Source organism: Ursus arctos, unplaced genomic scaffold (assembly GCF_023065955.2).
Source record: "Ursus arctos isolate Adak ecotype North America unplaced genomic scaffold, UrsArc2.0 scaffold_22, whole genome shotgun sequence".
Lineage (NCBI taxonomy): Eukaryota > Metazoa > Chordata > Mammalia > Carnivora > Ursidae > Ursus > Ursus arctos.
In genome coordinates, this window is record NW_026622897.1 from 63007914 (window position 1) to 63029217 (window position 21304).

The 21304-nt window shown below is 45.7% G+C and overlaps 1 protein-coding gene across 8 annotated transcripts in view; it reads right to left on the reverse strand.

Moving 5' to 3' along the window:
• Nucleotides 1–6050, reverse strand: part of IRAG1 (inositol 1,4,5-triphosphate receptor associated 1) — a 129578-nt gene extending 123528 nt beyond the window's left edge. For 2 of the 8 annotated variants that reach the window (XM_057316816.1, XM_057316815.1), the window contains exon 1: nt 5634–6023. In XM_057316816.1, the coding sequence (XP_057172799.1) occupies nt 5634–5700 (67 nt within the window). In that variant the 5' untranslated portion in view covers nt 5701–6023. Of the gene's footprint in view, nt 1–5560 lie in introns of all 8 variants that reach the window. The other 6 variants (XM_057316818.1, XM_057316817.1, XM_044379495.3 and 3 more) reach the window with 5 other exon arrangements.
• Between the last annotated feature and the right edge of the window lie 15254 nt (nt 6051–21304).

Below are 21304 nucleotides of genomic sequence, written 5' to 3' on the forward strand. Positions count from 1 at the left end.
AAGCCGTCTGCACTGCATGCCAGCCTGCAGCCTCGCTGTGAGCAGAGTATGATTTTGTCCCCCACATCCTGCATTCACTGGTGCCCTTGCTCATAGAACCCCGATTTCCTCCAAGCCAGTGTTTCCTAAACTTGAGTCATCTGCATACCACCCTCACATTTTTTGCCATGTCCGTGTGCCACCTACACATTTATTTATTTAACATTCTTTATTTTGCCTTAGCAATGAGCCAGAAAACCAGGGTTGAAATCCCAACTCTGCCATTTACCAGCTTTGTGTTGCTGGACAAGGGCCTTGCCCTCTCTGTGCCTGTTTCCTAATCTGTATAGCAGAGATAATCATAGTAACTACTTCAGGGGGTTGGTGTGTGGACGAAATGAGGACTGCCCGTAAAGCCTTTGAACAGCACCTAGTACAAAGTAAGTGCTCAATAGGGTTAGTGACCCTTTTCATTACATTTATCCAAAACGGAAACTTTATATCCCTACCCTAAATGGAGACGTCTGTACTGCTTATACCACAAAGAGAGCGTTATAAAAATAAAGTCAAAACACTTAATAAATACTGGCTATTGCCTGACAAAGTCTCCAGGCCCAAGGCTTGCTCTCATTTTGTCAAGAAGGGAGACAAACCAGGGTCTGAAAGACGTTGAAGGCACACTCAGTTCAAGCCAGAGTGAACGACTTGTCCTGAGTGGTCTCGGACTTCTGGTTTTAGTGCTGAAAGTCCTGTAAGCCCCCTCATTCCCAGGCTACCTCAGATCAAGGCTTGCTTCTTCATGGAAGGACTAAAAATAACTGACAAGGGAATAACATTCTCGTGATGTGAGTTCGTGTGTTTAGGGCTGAGTCAGTATCCCACTTACTATCATCTTGCAGAATAAGCCACATCTTGGGCCCCACCACACAAGCCCGCCTCTGAGGGCTGAGTTTCCAAACGACATGCATGTACAGAAGAGCCATCATATGTGTGCCACTGGGACTGTCCCCGAAGAAAAACCACATTCGTCCAAGCCCAACAAGAGAAATGATGACTAAACCGTGGCGCAGCTAAAAGGGTGTTATACAACCATCAAAATATCGTGTTTTGAAGTATCTTTAATGAGAGGGAAAGATGATCATGATAGAATGTCCGGTTAAAATAAAAAGCAGACTAAGATGTCCTCAGTAAGTGAGTGGTAAATAAACTAGCACATCAAGACAGCAGAATACTATCTGGTGCTAAAAAGAAATGAGTTATCGAGCCATGAAAAGACATGGAGGAGACTGAAATCCATGTTGCTAAGTGAAAGAAGCCAGTCTGAAAAGGCTACATCCTATGTGATTCCAACTATCTGACATTCTGGAAAAGGGCAAACTATGGAGAAAGTGAAAAGATCAGTGGTTGCTAGGAGTTAGGGTTGGGAGGAAGGGTGTGTAGCTGGAGCACAGGGGATCTTTAGGGCAGTGAAACTACTCTGCATGATACTGTAATGGTGGATACATGTCCTTATACATTTGCCTAAACCCATAGAATGAACAACACCAAGAGTGAACCTGAAGGTAAACTATGGACTTGGGGTCATAATGATGTGTCACCATTTGTAACAAATGAATCACTCTGGTAGGCGGTGTTGCTAATGGGGGAGGCTATGCACGTGTGAAGCAGGGGGTATGTGGGGAAATCTCTGTACCTTTCTTCCTGCTATGAACCTAAAACTGCCCTAGAAAAATTAAGTCTTTAAAAATTTTTAAAGCAGGGGCGCCTGGGTGGCTCAGTCTGTTGAGCATCTGCCTTCAGCTCGGGTCGTGATCCCAGGGTCCTGGGATCGAGCCCCACATTGTCAGGCTCCCTGCTCAGTGGGGAGTCTGCTTCTCCCTCTCCCTCTCCCTCTACCCCTCCCCACCCCCACCCCCACTTGTGTGCTCTCTCTCTCAAATAAATAAAATCTTTAAAAAAAAATTTAAAGCAGACTACAAAACCACATATAGTAAGACCTTAGTTTTATAAAATACAGAGAAAGATAAAGAAAGAAATACACTGTAATATTAACAATATTTGGGGAGCCTGGGTGGTCAGTCTGTTGAGCGTCTGTCTTCAGCTCAGGTCGTGATCCCCAAGTCTAGGGATCGAGCTGCGCGTCAGGCTTTCTGCTCCGTGGGGAGCCTGCTTCTCCCTTTCCCGCTTCCCCTGCTTGTGCTCTCTCTCTCTCTGTCAAATCAATGGGTAAAATATTTAAAAAACAAAAAACAAAAACCCGATATTTATCTCTGAGTGACAGGATTCTGGAGGGATTTTTTATTTCTTCATATATACTTCTGAATTTCTTATTTATATCTCTTTATATATTTTCTAAGAAATTTTAGCACAGAATGTATATTACTTTTATTACCAGGTAAAGAAGTTGAATAAAATTATACGTATAAAAAGCACTAGGAAGAAAGTAACCAGAACTGATTAACCCCAACCTTTGAAAATTGTTTTTTACAGCTGTGGCCCACTGGGAGGGAGGTTTCCTGGCTGAGTGGCTGTCACCTGCTTTCCTTCTCCTCTGGAGAAGGCCCTTGCAGAGAAGGCAGGGCTTGTCCAAGGTCACGGGCTTCTGTTGCCTCTGCATCCCATCTAGGAAGGCTGTCCTGAGCTGTCCCCTGAACCTCAGACTCTGACCTCCAGCGTCTATAGGACAAACACAATATCCCTTTCCCCCTTTTCTTGGTTTTTCCATCATTTGGACTGGGGCACTCAGTAACTTCCCCACGATGCGTGTTACTAACCAGCGGCAGGGTGGTATCTAACACAGGAAGTCCCTGCTTTGGACCCAAGTGGCCTGAGCTGGAATCCCTGCTCACCACCTACCAGCTTCGTGGCCATGGGCACATGGCTATACCTCTTTCCACCACAGTCCCCTCCTCGCTATCACAAGGAGTAAGTGAAATAACATTCTAGAACAGACCCCGGCACAGGGACCTCAAGTGGGACTCAATTTATATCAATTTTTGTATTTACTACATAAGAACTTGGTTCTCTATCTCCATCCCACTAATTCAAAGAGCTCCCCAAATGGCAGGGGCAAAATCTCTCCTCTACCACCCATCCAGGTCTCTGCTTCACCTCAGTCAGAACCCCTCAGGTGACTGCTGAGCCACCGAGAGAACAGCTGAGAGGCAGCCCAGTGGCCCCATGAGCTACCCAGAAGAGGTGGCAGGGTGGGAGGAGGTGGCTAACCTGAGACCCCCACTTGCCAGCCTGAAAGAATCTGATCAGCGGGTTTACATACACAATAAACCAGGGCCCTGTCTAGCAGCAGCACACTCGTGACCATTATGTCCATTTCTTCATAAGGAAAACAAATTGACCCCGAATACTCAGTACCCCAGCATCATTCTGGATGCAGGACATACAGTGGAGAATAAGACAAGGACTCTGCCCTCACGGGGCTCAGTCTGCACTCCTGCTGGAGATGTGAGCTGTATCCACCCACCTTCGTTACCAAGACATGGGGGAAAGAGGCAGGGCCATTTGAGAAGCTGAGAGCCATACTTGTAGTTCAGCCCATCAGGCCAGGCATCCAGGTTCCTCTCAGAGTCTCAGAGCCCCTCATCCTGAAGCTATGAGCCCACTGGTCCCCCTGCCAATCAGTGCCAAGCAGAAGGCATTAATTATCCTCATCCAAGATACTAAATTCCCTGCTCTGTCATTTGGTGGCTGGGTGACCTTGGACAAGTCATTAACATCCCCTAGTCCTAGTGTCCTCCGTGTAAAATTGGGTAAAGATACCACCCTCATAGCATTACTAAGGGAGCACAAGAAATCCCATGTGGAAAGCCTTAGGCAGAGTGTTGGAAGACAGTCAGTGCTTCCCCCACTGCCCTCTCAGAGGTGGTACAAACTGGAGATGAACAGAGCGCGGTGGTTAGGAGTAGAGCCTTCAGAGACAGGCTGCCTGGGGTCAAATGCCAGCACCACCTCTCACCAGCTGTGTGACCTTTCTATGCTAAAATGTCCCCATCTACGAGATGAGGACACTAACAATAATCCCTACCCTACGGTTGTGCATGCTGAATTACTATACGGGAAGTGCTTAGAACAGGGTTTGATGCACTTAAAGAATGGTGTGTTTGCTTTTTTTTTTCTTTCTCCAGAAAATATGTTTATGGGACCATTGATCATCTTTTAGCAATTAGCACCTGATTATATCTCCCAGATGACCTTTGAGAGTATGCAGGAATGTCCCACTTACCGGATGCATAAAGAAAGGTACATTAGCTGTGAATATAGTCACCCCCAACCAGACACACACAGACAGACACACACACGCACACACACCCCACTGTATCAAGGATACCCAAACATGACGATGACAACTGTATTGTCCATTTGGTCAGAAATCACAAGAAGCGGGAGTACCCTCTCACTCACAACTATGTTGACTCAGCCATTAGAGTCAGACTTCAATTCGAGTCCTAGAGCTGCTTTTCCTTAGTGGTCTGATCTTAGGCAAGTCATTTAACCTGTGTTTCCTCCCCAGAAAAGTGCCGGGTGAGGTTGCAGGGGAGTTAACCCCACCTGTCTCACCAGCATGTCATTGCCCCCTGGTGGGGATGATGGAACCCTTAGCCGACTCCGACTCCCTAGTGCTTCCAGCCAGAATAGTGCTGGGAAGCTTCCTCCTTTCCCATGCAGGAGACCCAGCTCGGACAAGCCTGTGGGCTGCTTTACTCCCCCCACCCACCAGACCCCCAAAGAACAGCCTGAGAGTGTTAAGAGGACACCAGCTGCCAAGCTCTGGGAGGCAGGAGCACTGGCCAGGGGTCCCAGACCCTGCACTCTGTTGACTCAAACTGCAGAGGATCTCCAGGCTTTCACGAACTTTTCCTGGGCAGGAGGGAACAAGACAGCTAGGCCCTTCTCTGCCTTCTGTCCCCTGGCCCTTCCTTTGGAGAAAGGCAGCCTGAGTGCCATTTATTGTAGGATAGCTTTGACACCAAGCTCCTCGAGGCAAGCAGGGCTAAGGGCACAGGTTGGGCACACCCCTTCCACGGAGGAAAGGGCACAGGGGGCAAAGCTGGACCCAGGAGAGATGGAGACAGAGATGAAAACAGGGGCTGTGACCAGAACACAGGACAGGAGGGGCAGGGACAGAAATGGGGGCAAGGTCAAGGATGGGGACAGGGCTGGCCCCACACAGGGTCCTAAGTGGACACAGCTGCGGCACAGGGTTGGGGGGGGTGGGCAGAGGGAGGCACAAGTAAGCACAGAGCCGAGCTGGGAAGGGGTAGCAGGCAGTGGGGGGAGAGCCCTGCCCGGAGGACTTACATAAGCTGGGAACCCGCTATTCCCCAGAGGGGCCCACAGGAAATGTGGGGGTGGGCTCTCCAGTCAGAACCCACATTTTCACCCTAGCCTGTGCATGTTTTCCAACAGCAGCAGACAGAGCACAGTTTAGTTAAGTTAGGACTGGCAAGATTCACTCCTTATTTAAAAATCATGATGACAGCAACAATAAAAATACTCAGCTGAAATGGCACCCAACAAAGCCAACTCCCCTGAAAGTCAAGCGCCCCATCCCAGCACCCTGTACCTTTAAGGAGGAGAAGAGTTCCCTTGCGTCCCGGCTGAAGAGCAGGTTATTCTTAGATATAGCAATGACTTACCTAAAACTGAGTTATTCCCCTTTCCTCCTCTGGCCAGCCTCTCTTCACTCTGGGGAGCTTTTACCATTTAAGGTCAATGTTACATCTGGCTCTGGAGCTCCGAGCTGAGAAGCCTCTGGCTGCTGAGCCTCGGCCACCGCCTCCTCCTAGAAGGGCTGGGACTTGGAGCCTGAAGCTCCTCGGGGAGCCCCCTCTGGCCCCACTCAGGGGGCTAACGGCAGGGGAAGCTGCAGCCCCAGAGCTCAGGACAGGCTGGGCCTGTGAGGCAGGAGCTTGCCCTGAGTGCCTCCCATGGGCACCCACACAGTGGGTGGCAGTGCCCATGGGCAGCCTGTGCCGCTGAGCACCGTGCCGGCCAGACGGGGACCAAAGAAACTGCAGATCCGCCTCCCAGCCTGGAATCCCCAGCAAGCATGTGAGGCTGGACAAGACCCTGGCCCTGGGCCAGGAAAAACTGGGAACACTTCCTGTCTCGGGGATTCATGGGTGGGGACTGCTCCCACCTTAAACCCTTGGGATTACCAGAGAGAAGAGCCTAGGAGGTTCAGCTAATCCCAGACCTGGCAGCAGCCCCAGGGGCTTCAATCCCTGCTCCTGCACTCAGCAGTCCTATGGTCTTTGCATTGTGGAATTCCAGTCTCCTCATCTCTAAGACAGGGATAACAGCGATAACACCTAACTCAAAGAGTTGCAGGAGGGCTAAGGGAGACCATAGTGAAGGCTTAGCACGGTGCCAGCATCTCATAACACTGGCACAAATTCATTTCCCGTCCCTGCCCAGACGCAGGCAAGGACAGGATGTCTCCCTCCTGGAAGTCCACACGCCAACCCTACTTGCTCCTCACCCACACTGGATGCAGTGCCCACCTTGGGCCAAAGTCACGGAGCTCCAGATTCTGTGCAAGTCACATGGGGGCTCCAACCCTCTTCTGAGGTTAGAGGCAGTGCAGAGAAGCTCTGGGTAGGGTTGCCAGATAAAATACAAGATACCCACTTAAATCTGAATTTCAGATGAACAACACATAACTTTTGTAATGTAAGTATGTCCCAAATATTATACAGGACATATATATTATATATATATTTAACTAATTGAACTAACTAATTGAACTGCATGTCACGTATTTTTATTTGCTAAATCTGGCGACTTCAGCCCTAGACCATCACTTACCACACCAGTTCTGAGAGTTAAAGGGATTGGTACTTCTAAGCCTGTGCCCTCAAGCCCCCCGGTGACCACTGCCTGGCTGTATACAGTCTTATTCCCAGCTCCTGGCCATGGGTCAGCCACCCTAGCCATGGCAGACTTTCTTCACCAAACCTGATACCCTGGGCCTCCATCCCAACCCCTACCATAGGCATCTAGTCCTGGTCTCCCTGGTTGTTTTGAGAAAGATTCCTGATGAGAATAGAGTTCATGCTGTCTGTTACTTCCATAAGTAATAGTATTTTTGTAGATGGAACCAAAGGAGACTGTCCCATATACTAGTCCTGCTTTCTCTCAGGTGTCTACACCTATCCATTTGCTGGGTATAGGCTCCCACTGACAAAGCCACATTGTGGTAACTACTAGAATTTCAGGTATAGGGACTAGAAGGAATTTATCAAACTGTATAGTACTGTTTCTCTAACTTCATTGTGTAAGAGAATCCCCAAGCATGAAGCTCCTTGAACCCCTCTTCCAAAAGTTCTAATTCCATGGATCTACAGTGGGGCCCAGGAATCTGCATTTTAATTAAGGCCCCCAGGTGATTCTTATGCAGTTGGTCCAAGGACCCCACTTTGGGGAATTATGCTTCAAGCGTTGATCTTGTGAATCTAGCAGGAGTTACTCCAGAGACAACTAGAAACTTAGGTTGAAAAGGAATGGAAGGTATTGTGTACACATGAGTGTGTGTGGGAGCAAGGTGTGGGTGTGTGTACAAACCATACATTGAGCACCTGCTATATTCCAACCTCTACATTAGATGCTCTACACGAAAGTATGTATCCTCACAAGTGTCCTATGAAATAGGATTATTGTGCCTTTCCTTCCAAAAGGAAACTGAGACGTGAAGAGGTGAAACCACTTGCCGGACATTCCACAGCTGGGAAATGGTAGAGTTAAGGGGTGAACTTAGGTGGGTTGGCCCTAAAGCTCTTCCCCCCTCAGCCAGGGTGTCTTAAACGAGTATGCATGGATAGCCCTCAGGAGTTTCTGAGCCAGTTGAAATTGTATGTGAAATATTGTATGGTTTGTGTTTCTCTTGGGTCCATGTCCATAGCTTTCACCAGTCTCACAGAGGAGTCACAAATTACTTTCAAAATCACTGCATTAATACAAGCATTTCATAAAACACATTACTGGTGGGTGTGTAACATGGAACAAGCTCTATAGAAGACAATTTAGCCTTCTCAAGATTATGAGGCTCAGATCCTTTGACCCAATTCCACCTCTAGGAATGTATTCTGCAAACACATTCCCACACTTGGGAAGTGACAAATGAACAAGATTATTCATTACGGCTTTGTCTATAAGAGCAATAGGATTGGAAACATCAATGTCCATCAGTGGGAGGCCATAAAAGATGTTGGGTTACAGGGACACCTGGGTGGCTCGGTTGGTTAAGCATCTAACTCTTGATTTCAGTTCAGGTCATGATCTCAGGGTCGTGAACTCAAGCCCCACATCCAGCTCCATGCTAGTCATGGAGCTTGCTCAAGATTCTCTCTCTCCCTCTCCCTTTGCCTCTCCCCCCTCCCTCTCTCTAAAAAAAAAGATGATGTGGTACAGCCATAACAGACAATAAGGAAGCTCTTTGTATAATGATATAAAAAGCCTCCATGGTTAAGTGGGAAAATAAAATAACAGAACCGTATATAAATATACACGTGCACAAATATACTTATGTTCACACATATATATTCACAAGTACATGTGTGTATGTGTGCACACAATCTCAGGAAAATTAACACAAGAAACAAAGAACATTAACAATAGTTGCCAATGAGGAGGGAAACGGAGTGGCTGGGGCAGAGACTATCCATTGTAGACCTCATTTATACATAAAGAAAGGGGGGTAATCAGAAGGGGGAATGAAGCGTGAGAGACTATGGACTCTGGGAAACAAACTGAGGGCCTCAGAGGGGAGGGGGGTGGGGGAATGGGATAGACTGGTGATGGGTAGTAAGGAGGGCACGTATTGCATGGTGCACTGGGTGTTATACGCAACTAATGAATCATCGAACTTTACATCAAAAACCAGGGATCTACTGTATGGTGACTAACATAATATAATAAAAATATGATTATAAAAAAATTTTGAATCATATGAATAAACCGTATGTTGACATTCAAAAATAATAATGAAATAAAAGCATTGCCACAAACAGGGGTTTAATCAATTCATCTTTCAGCACTGCTTCCTCCAAGTGATAAGAGTATTGACATGAGCCTAACTAAAGGTTATTTTTGTTGCTTTTTTAAATTTTGGAATAATTACAGACACACAGGAAGTTGCAAAAATAGTACAAAGGGTCCCATGTACCCTTTACCCAGCTTCCTCCGGTGGTGACATCTTGCACGGCTCTTGTACAATATGAAAACCTGGAAATTGGCATTGGTGCATTACTATTGATTCAACTACAAATCTTATTCTAAAGGCTATTTAAAAAAATATAGCCTTCTCACAGTTCATATATTCATTTAAAAATGTTTATTGAGCACCTTTAGTGTGCCAGACCCATACTAGGGACACCCATCCCTGGGTAAGGACACCTCAGACCCATGCCTGCCCTCATGGGGTGTAGACTAGTGAAGGTGACCCCTTACTCAAGTGAGAATAGCACCACAGAAGCCCAGGAGCCAGCAGTACACAGGGAGTGCTGACCAAACCTCTAAAAAAGGAACCGTGTCCCTTGCTGTCCTGGTCATGGAGCTTCACAGCTTGCCTGAAAGCTGACTTTTAATCCTTAAAAGAGCATGAGCAATTAGTCGGGCTATTTTTATCCTCGTTCCTGGAGCCACACAGGGATTTGGCCTCACTCTACCAAAGTCTTCAGCTCATCACTCATTCCCATCAGAGACAATCATGTGTCCTCAGCATAAAAGCAGCGGCTCAGCGGAGGCACACTGGCACACAGCTGGGGGAAGCTCTCCCCACAGACCATTTGACTCCAGGCCAGGGAAGAAGTTTAAAAGTCCCAGGCCAAAAGCTCATCCTGGGACTGAAGGAAGCCAAGCCTGGAGAAGCAGCATCTTGCCAAAAACACCGCCAGCTCAGGGACCGGCAGTTGGGATGACCACACTGGGAACTGAGACTTCCCTGCCCTGTTTATGCTCAGGGACTCCACTATACCTAGCACTTAGTAGGTCCAGGATGAGTAAGCAAACAAATAAGTGGCCACTCAGTGGGAATTGCACGCAGGTGTCATTTCCTGCCCACAGTGCCAGGCACCGTGTCGGCCACTTTACATGTAAGGTCTAGTTCAGTCCTCATTAAATCCATGTGATGGGCAGCTTCTCACCCTCACATCCTAGAGGAGGAATCTGAGACACACAGAGAGGTCAAGGAGCATGCCCATGTCTCACAGTTTGTAAAGCTAGATCTCCCTGACTCTGGAGTCCCCGGGGGGTCGGGGACAGCAGAATGGGAACATAAGGTGTCTCTCTCCTTCCCAAGATCCCTATGAAATGATAGCAAAGTACTCCCTAAAAAGGAATCAATTTTAGTTACAAAAAGAATAGGAGGGGGCATGAGGGAGGACTTTTCTGGAACTGGCAAGAGGAGGAAGGCGGAGAGCCTAACAAAGTCGAGAGAGAGCGGCCTCACCCCAGCAGAGAAGACCCATGGAGAAGGGGGTCTACAGCTCTGGTGCCCTTGGGAGGCTCTGTACCTGAAGAGCCAGATATGACAAATACAGAAATGAGATATGGATCCAAGCAGATGAGTGAAAGTCTGTAGAGAGAGGGGCTGGAAAGGAACTACCCTGGGTAACTTTTGTACACAGCATTTGGACTAAATGCCTTTAGGCTAAGGGAAAGCAAGAACTATAGACAAATACTGAGTAGATTTCTTTTTCATATGGATTAGCAAATCTGAAAGTACTTCCTGTGCATTCCAGGACTGAGTGCATTAGTAAGTATGTTGTTAATAATGAGAATCAATTTTCTCACTTGCGACAGGAGGGAGCTATAAACACAGAAAGGAGGGAAAATCGAATAAACCACATGTGCTGGGCTGGAACCGTAGGTACGGGCATGGACTAGATTGGTAAGTAGGTAGATAAAGGGGGAGAGAGAGAGAGGGAAGGTCTAGATAGATAAGTGGGTGGGCGTGTGTCTGTAAATATAGGTGTTTATATACATATAGACAGATGAGTGTGCATGACATACATCTGTTTCCTAGCTCCGTCCACCTCAGTGGGCCCGGAAATAACATGCTCCAGTTGCAATGAGCACATTTTGTACACAGATTGGTTTATAAATACCATTCTCCAGGGGCACCTGGGTGGCGCAGTCATTGAGCATCTGCCTTCGGCTCAGGGCGTGATCCCAGAGTCCTGGGATCGAGCCCCGCATCAGGCTCCTCTGTTGGGAGCCTACTTCTCCCTCTTACACTCCCCCTGCTTGTGCTCCCTCTCTCACTGGCTGTCTCTCTCTCTGTCAAATAAATAAAATCTTTAATAAATAAATAAATACATACGTACATACCATTCTCCAATAATAGGATCCAGGTAGGACTCCTTAGAGAAATGAGTACTTGTAGGGCTGGGATAGGGAAGGTATGAGATGAGCCTGAACATCTGATTGTGCCAAATAGTAAGGACTGCTTCCAGAATGATGGTGACATGTCAAACGACAGAGGGCCACCTGAAGAGGCTATCACTGGCCAAACTGAAGACAGTATGAGCATCAAGTAACTAATGACGATAAAGGATGATAGCCCATGAATCAAATAAGAACCGTCAAATTGTCCTGGGGTGAGCTGGGGAGAGAAAGTGTCCTGGCATCCTGACTTTGCTTTGTGCCAGTCCTAGAGGGAAGAACTGCCGGAAAAATTGTCATCCACTTTCCCCACTCTGCCTCAAAAGCATGACCTACCTATTCGTTTCAAGGAAGTACGCTGCACGCATACCTTGTGCATCAGCTTCTGCTAGGCAGTGAGGTGGCAGAGGTAAGCAAAACATGACTCCTGCCCTCTAGGAACTTACGGTATGAGACTCAAGAAAGGAAGTAACACTTTTGATAGAAAGTATGTGAAAGTGGTTTGAAACTATCCGTTGGTGTACTTACATGAGATGTTATTAGTAAAACTGTTCTATAAGGAAGAACATGGGTAGGCTAGGGTGAGGTCACTGAACTTAAACCAAGTGCTGCAGCAGTTCCAAGGAAGAAGTGGGGGTTTAGGAAGGTTTGCTTCCTAGAGGAGTTGGAGTTTGAGGCAATGTCGAGGTTTCAAGAGGTCAAAGTTTCAAGAGGTGGAGAGTGGGTTAAGGAGGGTGTTCTCACATGAGACTGTGGACTCTGGGAAACAAACTGAGGGCTTCAGAGGGGAGGGGGTGGGGGATTGGGACAGGCCTGTGATGCGTCTTAAGGAGGGCATATATTGCATGGTGCACTGGGTGTTATATGCAAATAATGAATCATGGAACATTGCATCAAAACCTGGAGATATACTGTATGGTGACTAATATAACAAAATAAAAATTATTAAAAATAAATAAACATATATGTATATATATATGTAAAAGGAGGGTGTTCTTAGAGGAAGAAGTGGTGTGGGCCTAAGTGTGAGAGTGGGAAAGTGCTCCGGAATGCAGGGGCAAGGGTTCTGTCATGGGGCTGGCTGAGTAGGTCTGACTGTGAAGGAGCCTTAAACCCCAGGCTTCAGAGTTTGAATCTAGCTGCTGGAAGCCCCGGGGGTTTCTAAGCAGGGATAATGTACTCAAAAGTTTTCATCCGGGGACAGGTAGAGAGAATGTTAATGTCACAAGGAAACCAGTAGCAGGAGCACACTGCTTAAAGAAGACATGAGTTCAGTTTGAGATGCCACTGGGATGTGCAGGGGGAATGCCCAGAAGATGGTTAGAAATGCAGGATTGCAAGGTTGTTGTGGGAGAGAGGTCCCAACTAGTGGCATATATTTTAGAAATATGGATCTGTAGCAGACCTTGAAGTCACAGGTGAAGATTGTAAACAAGCTATTGGACTTTGAGAGAGCCTTGTGTATAGACTGATGGGATCAGAAGCCAATTTGCAGAGGTTAGTTATGGGGTTTGGATATGAAGACAATGTTCAGTTCTTCATTCACTCAGCAACCATGTGATCACATGAGTGCATGGGAAGAGGGAGCGCAGATGTTGGTAAGAATGGTAAGGATGGTATGGTGACTAACATAATATAATAAAAAATCATTAAAAAAAAAAGAATGGTAAGGATGGACTGTGATACCAGGGTGACCTTAGAAGTCCCATAAAGGGGATGTGGTCAGGGGAGGATTTCAGAGAAGGCAATACTGGTCTTTGGAGAAGTCTGGATGAGTTTGTCTCCTCCTCTAGGCTCTTCGGCACCCCAAGCTCACATACAACCATCAAAGAAGCAGCTCACAGGGAGGAGAGGCCTCTGGGGTCTGGGTTACTCAGGAAGGGTTTTGTGGGAGAAGTAGGAAGTTCAGCTAGGCCTCAAGTGCTGAGTAGAACAGGGAAAGTCAAGGAGAAAGAAGAAATTCCAGGCTGGGCCAATGTGTGAGCATAATTAATGGCAGAACAGATGGGGTAAGTGTGGGATTCTTTAAGTTGTAAGGAACAGAAACCCATTCTGGCTGGCTCGAGTGTACAGGGGCCTTGTGCCAATGATAACTGAGCCCCCACAGAACCCAAGGACAGGAAAGGAAGTATACCCAGACCTTGAGGGAGGAGAGAGCCATCAGAACTTGAGGCCCCTACTCTGAGTGTCTATATCCCTCTGTCTCCCACAAATCATGTGATTCTCTCTTTCCCTCTTTCTCCTCTCTCTTTTTCCTCCTCTCTCTACTTCCTCCTCCTTCTCCCCTCTCTTTTTCTTGCACACTCTTCTTGCTATGGCTCATGTGGCCTCTCAGCTCCAGTCCTCTCCTCCCCACAACCATCTGACAATGTCTTGTTTCAGAATCTCAAAAGCTTCTGACTGGCCTAGCTTGTCTGTTTAAGCCAAGTCTCATAAGTCATTAACTACCCCAGGGGCAGGTATCCTGGTCTGATCTAGTAGTCATAGCTGAGGCCATGTGATAAATACGGTGTCCCTCTTCAGAGGTTGTGGGTGGGACAGGCAACAAAAGATGTCATGCACAAGGAGTGAGGAAAAGATCACACATATACCAAGCTCCTGCTATGAGCCAAAACCCATGCTGGGTTATGTCATTCAATGGCCTGTGAGATATCTTTTGTCCTATTTTACAAATGAAGAAGCTGAGATAAGAGAAGTTAAGCCACTGGCCCAGGGTCACTAAGGTAGAAGGGAGCCGAGCTAGAATTTAAACCAAGTTCTGTCCAACTCTGAAATCAATGCTCTTCCCACCAGAACACTCTCCCAAGCAATGGGGAGCTGGTCAGAACCAGTGAACTTAGTCTAAGAACACCACAGAGGTCAACCAGTCTTATAGCCCACCCTCCTTAAAGGCATTTGCTGTGACAGACCTTCTTAACCTTTTTAGAGTTCCATAATTCTGAGGATCTGATAAAAGCCATGGAACATGTCCATTCCATTTTACATGTGCTTTTATGGGATTTGCGGACCTCCTAAGCCTCCACCTAAGAGTCTTTTCTCTATAGCACCCCTAGTCAGGTGTTGATTTTTCACTCCCTACTTGAAAGCTTCAAAGGACAGAGAGCTCATTACTTTATGTGGCAGCCCCTTTATTTATTTATCCAACAATAAAAAAGTCTATGTAACTTTTCCTCCTTCACTTCTTCTTGTGCCCTTTGGAGAACTACAGAACCAATCTCTCTCATATCCTGGCAGCCCTTCAATATCTGAAGACAGTGACAACTGAGGCTAGAAGCCTGTCCTCTGTTTAGACTCCTGTCCCATGCTGGTCCCTCTTGCCACTAAACAACACAAATTTCGCCAAAGTCTGGCTCACAATACAAAGCCCAGAATGGTATAGGGGCTGCTACTGTCATCCAGCCAATAGTCTCTTTATTTAGGTGATTATGATTTCATATGGCCAGAACACCAGATTTCTTTGAATTCAACCTACAATTGTATTGGCTCCTGGAAAAACCATGTCATTATGTGACTCATAAAAAACCCATGGTCCACTGAGACTCCCAGGTCTATATCACGAAATTGATCTATCCCTACCTTGCCCTTTCCTAAACTACCCTGAGTAACACTGTCATCTCAATCTGTTCTTCAAACACAGGATTTCTGTGCTGCTGCCATGACACAAAAGATAGTTTATCTCACCATAGGAAGAGTCAAACCTTTCTCAGATTCTCCCTTCTGGCCTTACATAGTTTTCCTTTTGGATGAAAAAGGGGAAAAGATGTGAAGCAGAAAAAGATTTTTGAGGTTTTCAAGTTGACATTCCACCATTAAATTAATGCTAACAAAAGCTTGATTTCACTAATCCTGAGAGGAACTTGATCTCCAGATGCACACTGGGCTTGCTGGTTCGATGACTGCACCACGAACAAGGCCTTCTTCCACAGCCCAGAGTTGGGTACCCAGTTTTTCCTTTTTAAAAGACTTTGAAGTTGCAAAGAGCGTATATTGCTTTTTGAGAAAACCCAAAATAAAATTGGTAAGTAGCTTTGTTCAAGTGAAGGCTAACTGAATTAAATAGAACAGTTCCGTTTCATAACCATAAAAGAAGAAGAAAGATGATGAGGAGGGGGGGGGTATTTGTTCTCCCTCACCTCCCCGAAGTGTAATGCTGAGCTGCTCCAGGGTTTAGTTCTCAGACCTGGATTCTCTTCTCCCTACACTCACTCCCAAGGGGATCTTGTCCAAGCTCATGACTTTAAATACTATCCATAATCTGAAGACTTGCAAATGTTTATGTCTAGTCTGGACCTCCCCCCCAAGCCCCAAAGTCATACATCCAACTGCCGACTCAATACCTTTTCTTTGGTGTGTCATAGACTTCTCCAGCTTACCCCATCCAGCCCGCACTACCTGCTCTCCCCTCAGCCTTTTCTATTTCAGTAAATGACAAGTCCTGGAGCTCAAAACAGGAATCATTCATGATTCCCCACTTGCTGCTCCCCACACAGCCCACAGGGAATCCATCGGAAAATTATCTTGGCTCTACCTTCAGCATACCTTCAGAAGCTGAGCACTTCTTACTACTTTTACCACTACCACTCTGATCTAGGTGGCCATGACTTCCTGCTGTGGCATCAGTGCAGCTGACTCGTAACTGCTCTTCTGCTCCCCCCACAAAGCAGGCAGAGTGATTCTTTTTTTTTATTTTTATTTTTATTCAATTAATTAACATATAATGTGCTATTGGTTTCAGAGGTACAGGTCAGTGATTCATCAGTCTTATGTAATACCGAGTGCTCATTACATCACATGCCCTCCTTAATGTCTATCACCCAGTTACCCCATCCCCCCACCTCCCTCCCCTCCAGCAACCCTCAGTTTGTTTCCCATGATTAAGAGTCTTTTATGGTTTGTCTCCCTCTCTGCTTTTGTCTTGTTTTATTTTGTCCTCTCTTCCCCTATGATCCTCTGTTTTGTCTCTTAAATTCCACATATCAGTGAGATCATATGGTAACTGTCTTTCTCTGATTGACTCATTTCGCTTAGCATTTGAAACCCTCTAGTTTCATCCACACCACTGCAAATGGCAAGATTTCATTTTTGATGGCTGAGTAATATTCCATTGTGTGTGTGTTTGTGTGTGTGTGTGTACCATATCTTCTTTATCCGTTCATCTGTTGATGGACATCTGGGCTCTTTCCATGGTTTGACTATTGTGGACATTGCCACTATAAACATTGGGGTGCAGTTGCCCCTTTGAATCACTACATTTGTATCTTTTGGGTAAATACCCGGTAGTGCGATTGCTGGGTCATAGGGTAGCTCTTATTTTCAACTTTTTGAAGAACCTCTGTACTGTTTTGTAGAGTGGCTGCACCAGCTTGCATTTCCACCAACAGTGTAGGAGGGTTCCCCTTTGTCCGCATCCTCACCAACATCTCTCATTTCCTGACTTGTTAATTTAGCCATTCTGACTGGTGTGAGATGGTATCTCATTGTGGTTTTGATTTGTATTTCCCTGATGCCGAGTGATGCTGAGCATTTTTTAATGTGTCTATTGGCCATTTGGATGTCTTCTTTGGAGAAATGTCTGTAGGCAGAGTGATTCTTTTCAATTATGAATTAGATCATGTCTTTTAAGACTTACTTTGTAACAGGTACCATACACAGCAATTTCTTTTTTTTTTCCTTTTGTTTCCTACTTTATTTTTAACTAATCAAAAACACATAAGGCTATGTATTAGAAATTCTTTTTACACAGCAATTTCTATACATCACTCATTCTCAAAACATACTCTCCAAAAATGTCCAGTCTGCATTTTTCAGTAACAGAACAAAGCCTAGGTAGATAGAATACCTTATCCCTAATCACGCAGCTGCTCTATGAAAGAGTTGGACCTGGGATGCCTGGGTGGCTCAGTCAGTTAAGCAGCTGCCTTTGGCTCAGGTCATGATCCCAGGGTCCTGGGATCTAGTCCCACATCAGGCTCCTTGCTCAGTGGGAAGCCTGCTTCTCCCACTGCCTCCCATTCCCTCTGGTTGTGCTTTCTCTCTCTGACAAATAAATAAATAAAATCTTTAAAAAAAGAAAAGAAAAGAAAAGAAAAGAAAAGAGCCAGACCTGGTGTCCCAAGGCCATGCTTTTTCCTTCAATCCAGTTGCTGAAGAAGAGTTCCATTCTCAGAGCGCCTGGGGGGCTCAGTCGGTTAAGCATCCAACTCTTGATTTCAGTTCAGGTCATGATCCTTGGGTCATTCCATCGAGTCCTGCATCAGGCTCTGCACTCAGCAGGAAGTCTGCTTGAGATCCTCTCCCTCTGCCCCTCCCCCCACTCTCTCTCACTCTAAAATAAATACATAAAATAAAATCTTAAAAAAAAAAAAAGAGGGACACCCAGGTGGCTCAGTCAGTTAAGCGTCTGCCTTCAGCTCAGGTCATGATCCCGGGTTCTGGGATCTAGCCCCACAATGGGCTCCCTGCTCAGCAGGGGAGTCTTTCTCTTCCTCTTCCTCTCCCTCTGTCCCTGTTCATGTACTCTCCCTCTTTCTTTCTCTCTCTCTTGCTCACTCTCTCAAATAAATAAATCTTTTTAAAAAATAAAAAAAGAATTCCATTCTCCCCCACCTCTAGGAAATCCTTTTCTCAAAGCTGCCTGATCAAGTCAATGCCATCTAAAGTCAAGTTCACAAAAAGGGATTTTAACAAAAAGCGAGTAGGTAAGGATGGGAGAAAAGCAGAAATAACACCTCTGTAGAAGATGTCAGTCTTCTTGATAGCAGTTTACTTGCTCAATTTATTCCATTCAATCAGTAAATTCATCCAGTTTATGAGTTGATATGTCAGAAAAAGATTTTTCAATCAAGTGTCCTGGGACCACCTGAGGATAATACCAACCAGGGCCATATTTTCTCTCCTTCCCTTCCTTGGGGTTCTGGGCCCTGTACTATCATTTATTTATTTTTCACAACATTCTGGGTACAGTGTTCCATAGCCTCAGTACCTCTTTTATTTCAACAATGACAAAAATTACACAAACAAATATCTGAGCACATCCTCCAAACATGGAGAAATATCTATCCTTCAGAATTCACAAATGCCCCCATCCAATCCATTTGTTTTTGTAAACTTGAACTTTCACATTTAAAATAAACCATGTACTAGACAAAAGAATTCACTTTGGATCTGAGTCCTTCCTTTGTGTCCTTCCTTCCTTTTTCTGGATTAAAATCCAAAGACATCTTCTTAAAGCATCTAAGCCTGTTTTGGATTCTCCAAAAGCTAGTTTTGAGCGATGTTAAGGACTTTCTTCATCTTTCTTGGGTAGGAATGTTGCCTGCTTTTTAAAAATGAATGTGGGGGCACCTGGGTGGCTCAGTTGTTAAGTGTCTGCCTTCGGCTCAGGGCGTGATCCCGGCATTCTGGCATCGAGCCCTACATCAGGCTCCTCTGCTGGAAGCCTGCTTCTTCCTCTCCCACTCCCCCTACTTATGTTCCCTCTCTCGTTGGCTCTCTCTCTCTCTGTCAAATAAATAAATAAAATCTTTATAAAAAAATGAATGTGAAAACATTCTGGGAATGGAAAACTGCAAGGCAAGCCCCTGGTGGTGGATGTATAGACCCTGGGGGTGGGAAAGTGGGTGATGGGTTCCCCAAGAGTAGCAAGGGCCTCAGTGGAATGGGTAACCTTCTAGAATGCACACAGCCTTTGGCAGCTAAGTTGTCATCCTCTGCCCCACAAGTAACCTGCTTGTGCTTTGAATGTGGATGTGTTGGGGATTATGGTGAGATTAAAATGTGTTGTGAACCAGAATGGCTCTGAGAAAAGATAGTATCTGATATTAAATAAGACACAGCTTGGACTACAGAGGTGAAGAAGTGGAAGGCAGCAGAGCACAGAATCAGACTCAATGCCAACTTGTAACCAACCTTTAAAATCCCAAAGAGCTCAGAGAAAAACAGGATAGGATCTCAGGGATACAGCCAAAGGGACCTACCAAGAAGGGAGAGAGTGGGAATCTCTATAGGGTCAGTGGAGGACAGCAGGCAGGATAATATTTTATTCTTCCAGAGGTGTGAAGACCTACCACAGTCCTTAAGGAAGATGGCACATGCCACAGAGCAGGGATCCAAAGTCAAAGCTTAATATCCACAGCTTAATATTTATTTATTTATTTATTTATTTATTCATTCATTCATTCATTCACTCAATAAACATGTATCTTTTCTACTTCCCCTGACTAGTCTATATATCTCTACTCTTGCCTCTATTCCCAGTCCCCCCATAACAGCCAGAGATACTTCCAAAGTGCTATTCTGTTGTCTACACCCTCTGGCAGAGGGAGACCAGATACCAGTGACTGAAAGGATTCTATTCCTTGCATCAATAAACCTCCCTGAGCCCTGAAAGGCAGCCCTCCTCCTTCCTACTTACAAGATCCACTGCTGACCTTGGACCCTCACATACCTTCTCTAGTTGTACTAATATCAAATCCCATCACAAAAGCCTGAATGATACCTTCATTTTCATTTTATTTTGTATTGGAATATATTTTTTTTAATTCTTGGGGTTCAATCTGAGTTTTTAGAAGAGGAAAAGGGAGACTGAGGTTGAACGCTTCCCATCTACCCCCATCTACCCCTTTATTCTTCCCCCAGACCTTCTCATTGAGGCCTCCATATAACATCTACATGTAACAGAGGGGCTGCTAAAAAAATACACTTCAAAAAAAGAAATACAATCTCTGCTATGGCTAGAAGTGGGAGTAGCAAATCCACTGGGGTAGATGGCACTTACTATGAGAAAATATCAACTAGTGACTTCCCCTAACAAATATAAGGCAAATAGGCACTCACACAGGAAAGAAATGTAACAGAAACTCCTGAGCCTGACAAAGACTACCTCTCCCAAATGTCTGTGGTATGCCAAATTATCTACTGGAATAAATCTGCATAAGAGGCAAGGGCATTGACCCCTGACCCATTCCTTTTGCAGGGACATTATTATTATTAGAACCTAACTGATGTATTTGGAAAGCCCCTATTGGAATCTGCAATCAGGAAGGGATGCAAGTGCCCCAGAGGGGAACATACCATGAGGTTCTGGGCTGGTAATCCAGCTTTTAATAAGATCCTAAGTGTTCATGGAGGAATATACATTCATGGTAGAGCATGTAGTGAGGCTGGAGGTCCCTCTCAACTAAGATACGCTGGCATGGTGGTATGCTTTGGGTGTAATGCCTCAGTTGAATGAATGAACCAAAACAGCTATACCTATAGAACCTAAATATGAGGCTCTTCTGTGACCCAGATGGATATATCAGCCAGGTAAAGAAGGTTATGCTATAATAACAAACAACTCCAAAATCTTGGTGGCTTACAATAATAAATAGCCATAGTCATATTACATGCTGGCTATGGTTAGGCCATATTTCTGCTCCACGAACTCTTCACTTCAGGCCTCAAACTGAGGGAGTAATTCCTACATGGGACAGTGACATTTTTGTGACAGAGGAAAAGACAGATTGTGATGGTTTTTAAAGCTTCTGATTAGAGAGCAGAGGCTGCTGGGAAGATGGCAGCGTAGGAGGACCCTGGGCTCACTTCTTACTGCGTGGCCACCAGAAGAACACCCACATCAGCATAAATAACCCAAAAAGCGACCTGAATACTAGAACAGGCTCTCTGCAGCCAGATGTAGACAAGAGGCCATAGTGAAGTGTATCCATCCCCTCTGATCACTCTTGGCAAGATCCCATCAAAGCAGTTCCACAAGCCTGGTAGTTTGCAAGCAGCCCAGACAAGGGCCAACACCACTCCAAAGTGAGTCCTGGTCCAGGGAGAGGGGAAGATAACCACACACCAGTCTGACTGTGATCCTAGCACTGGGCTGGGGACAGGTAGCTGTTCTGACTGCAGGCCCCACCCACCAACAAAAACTTCTCGG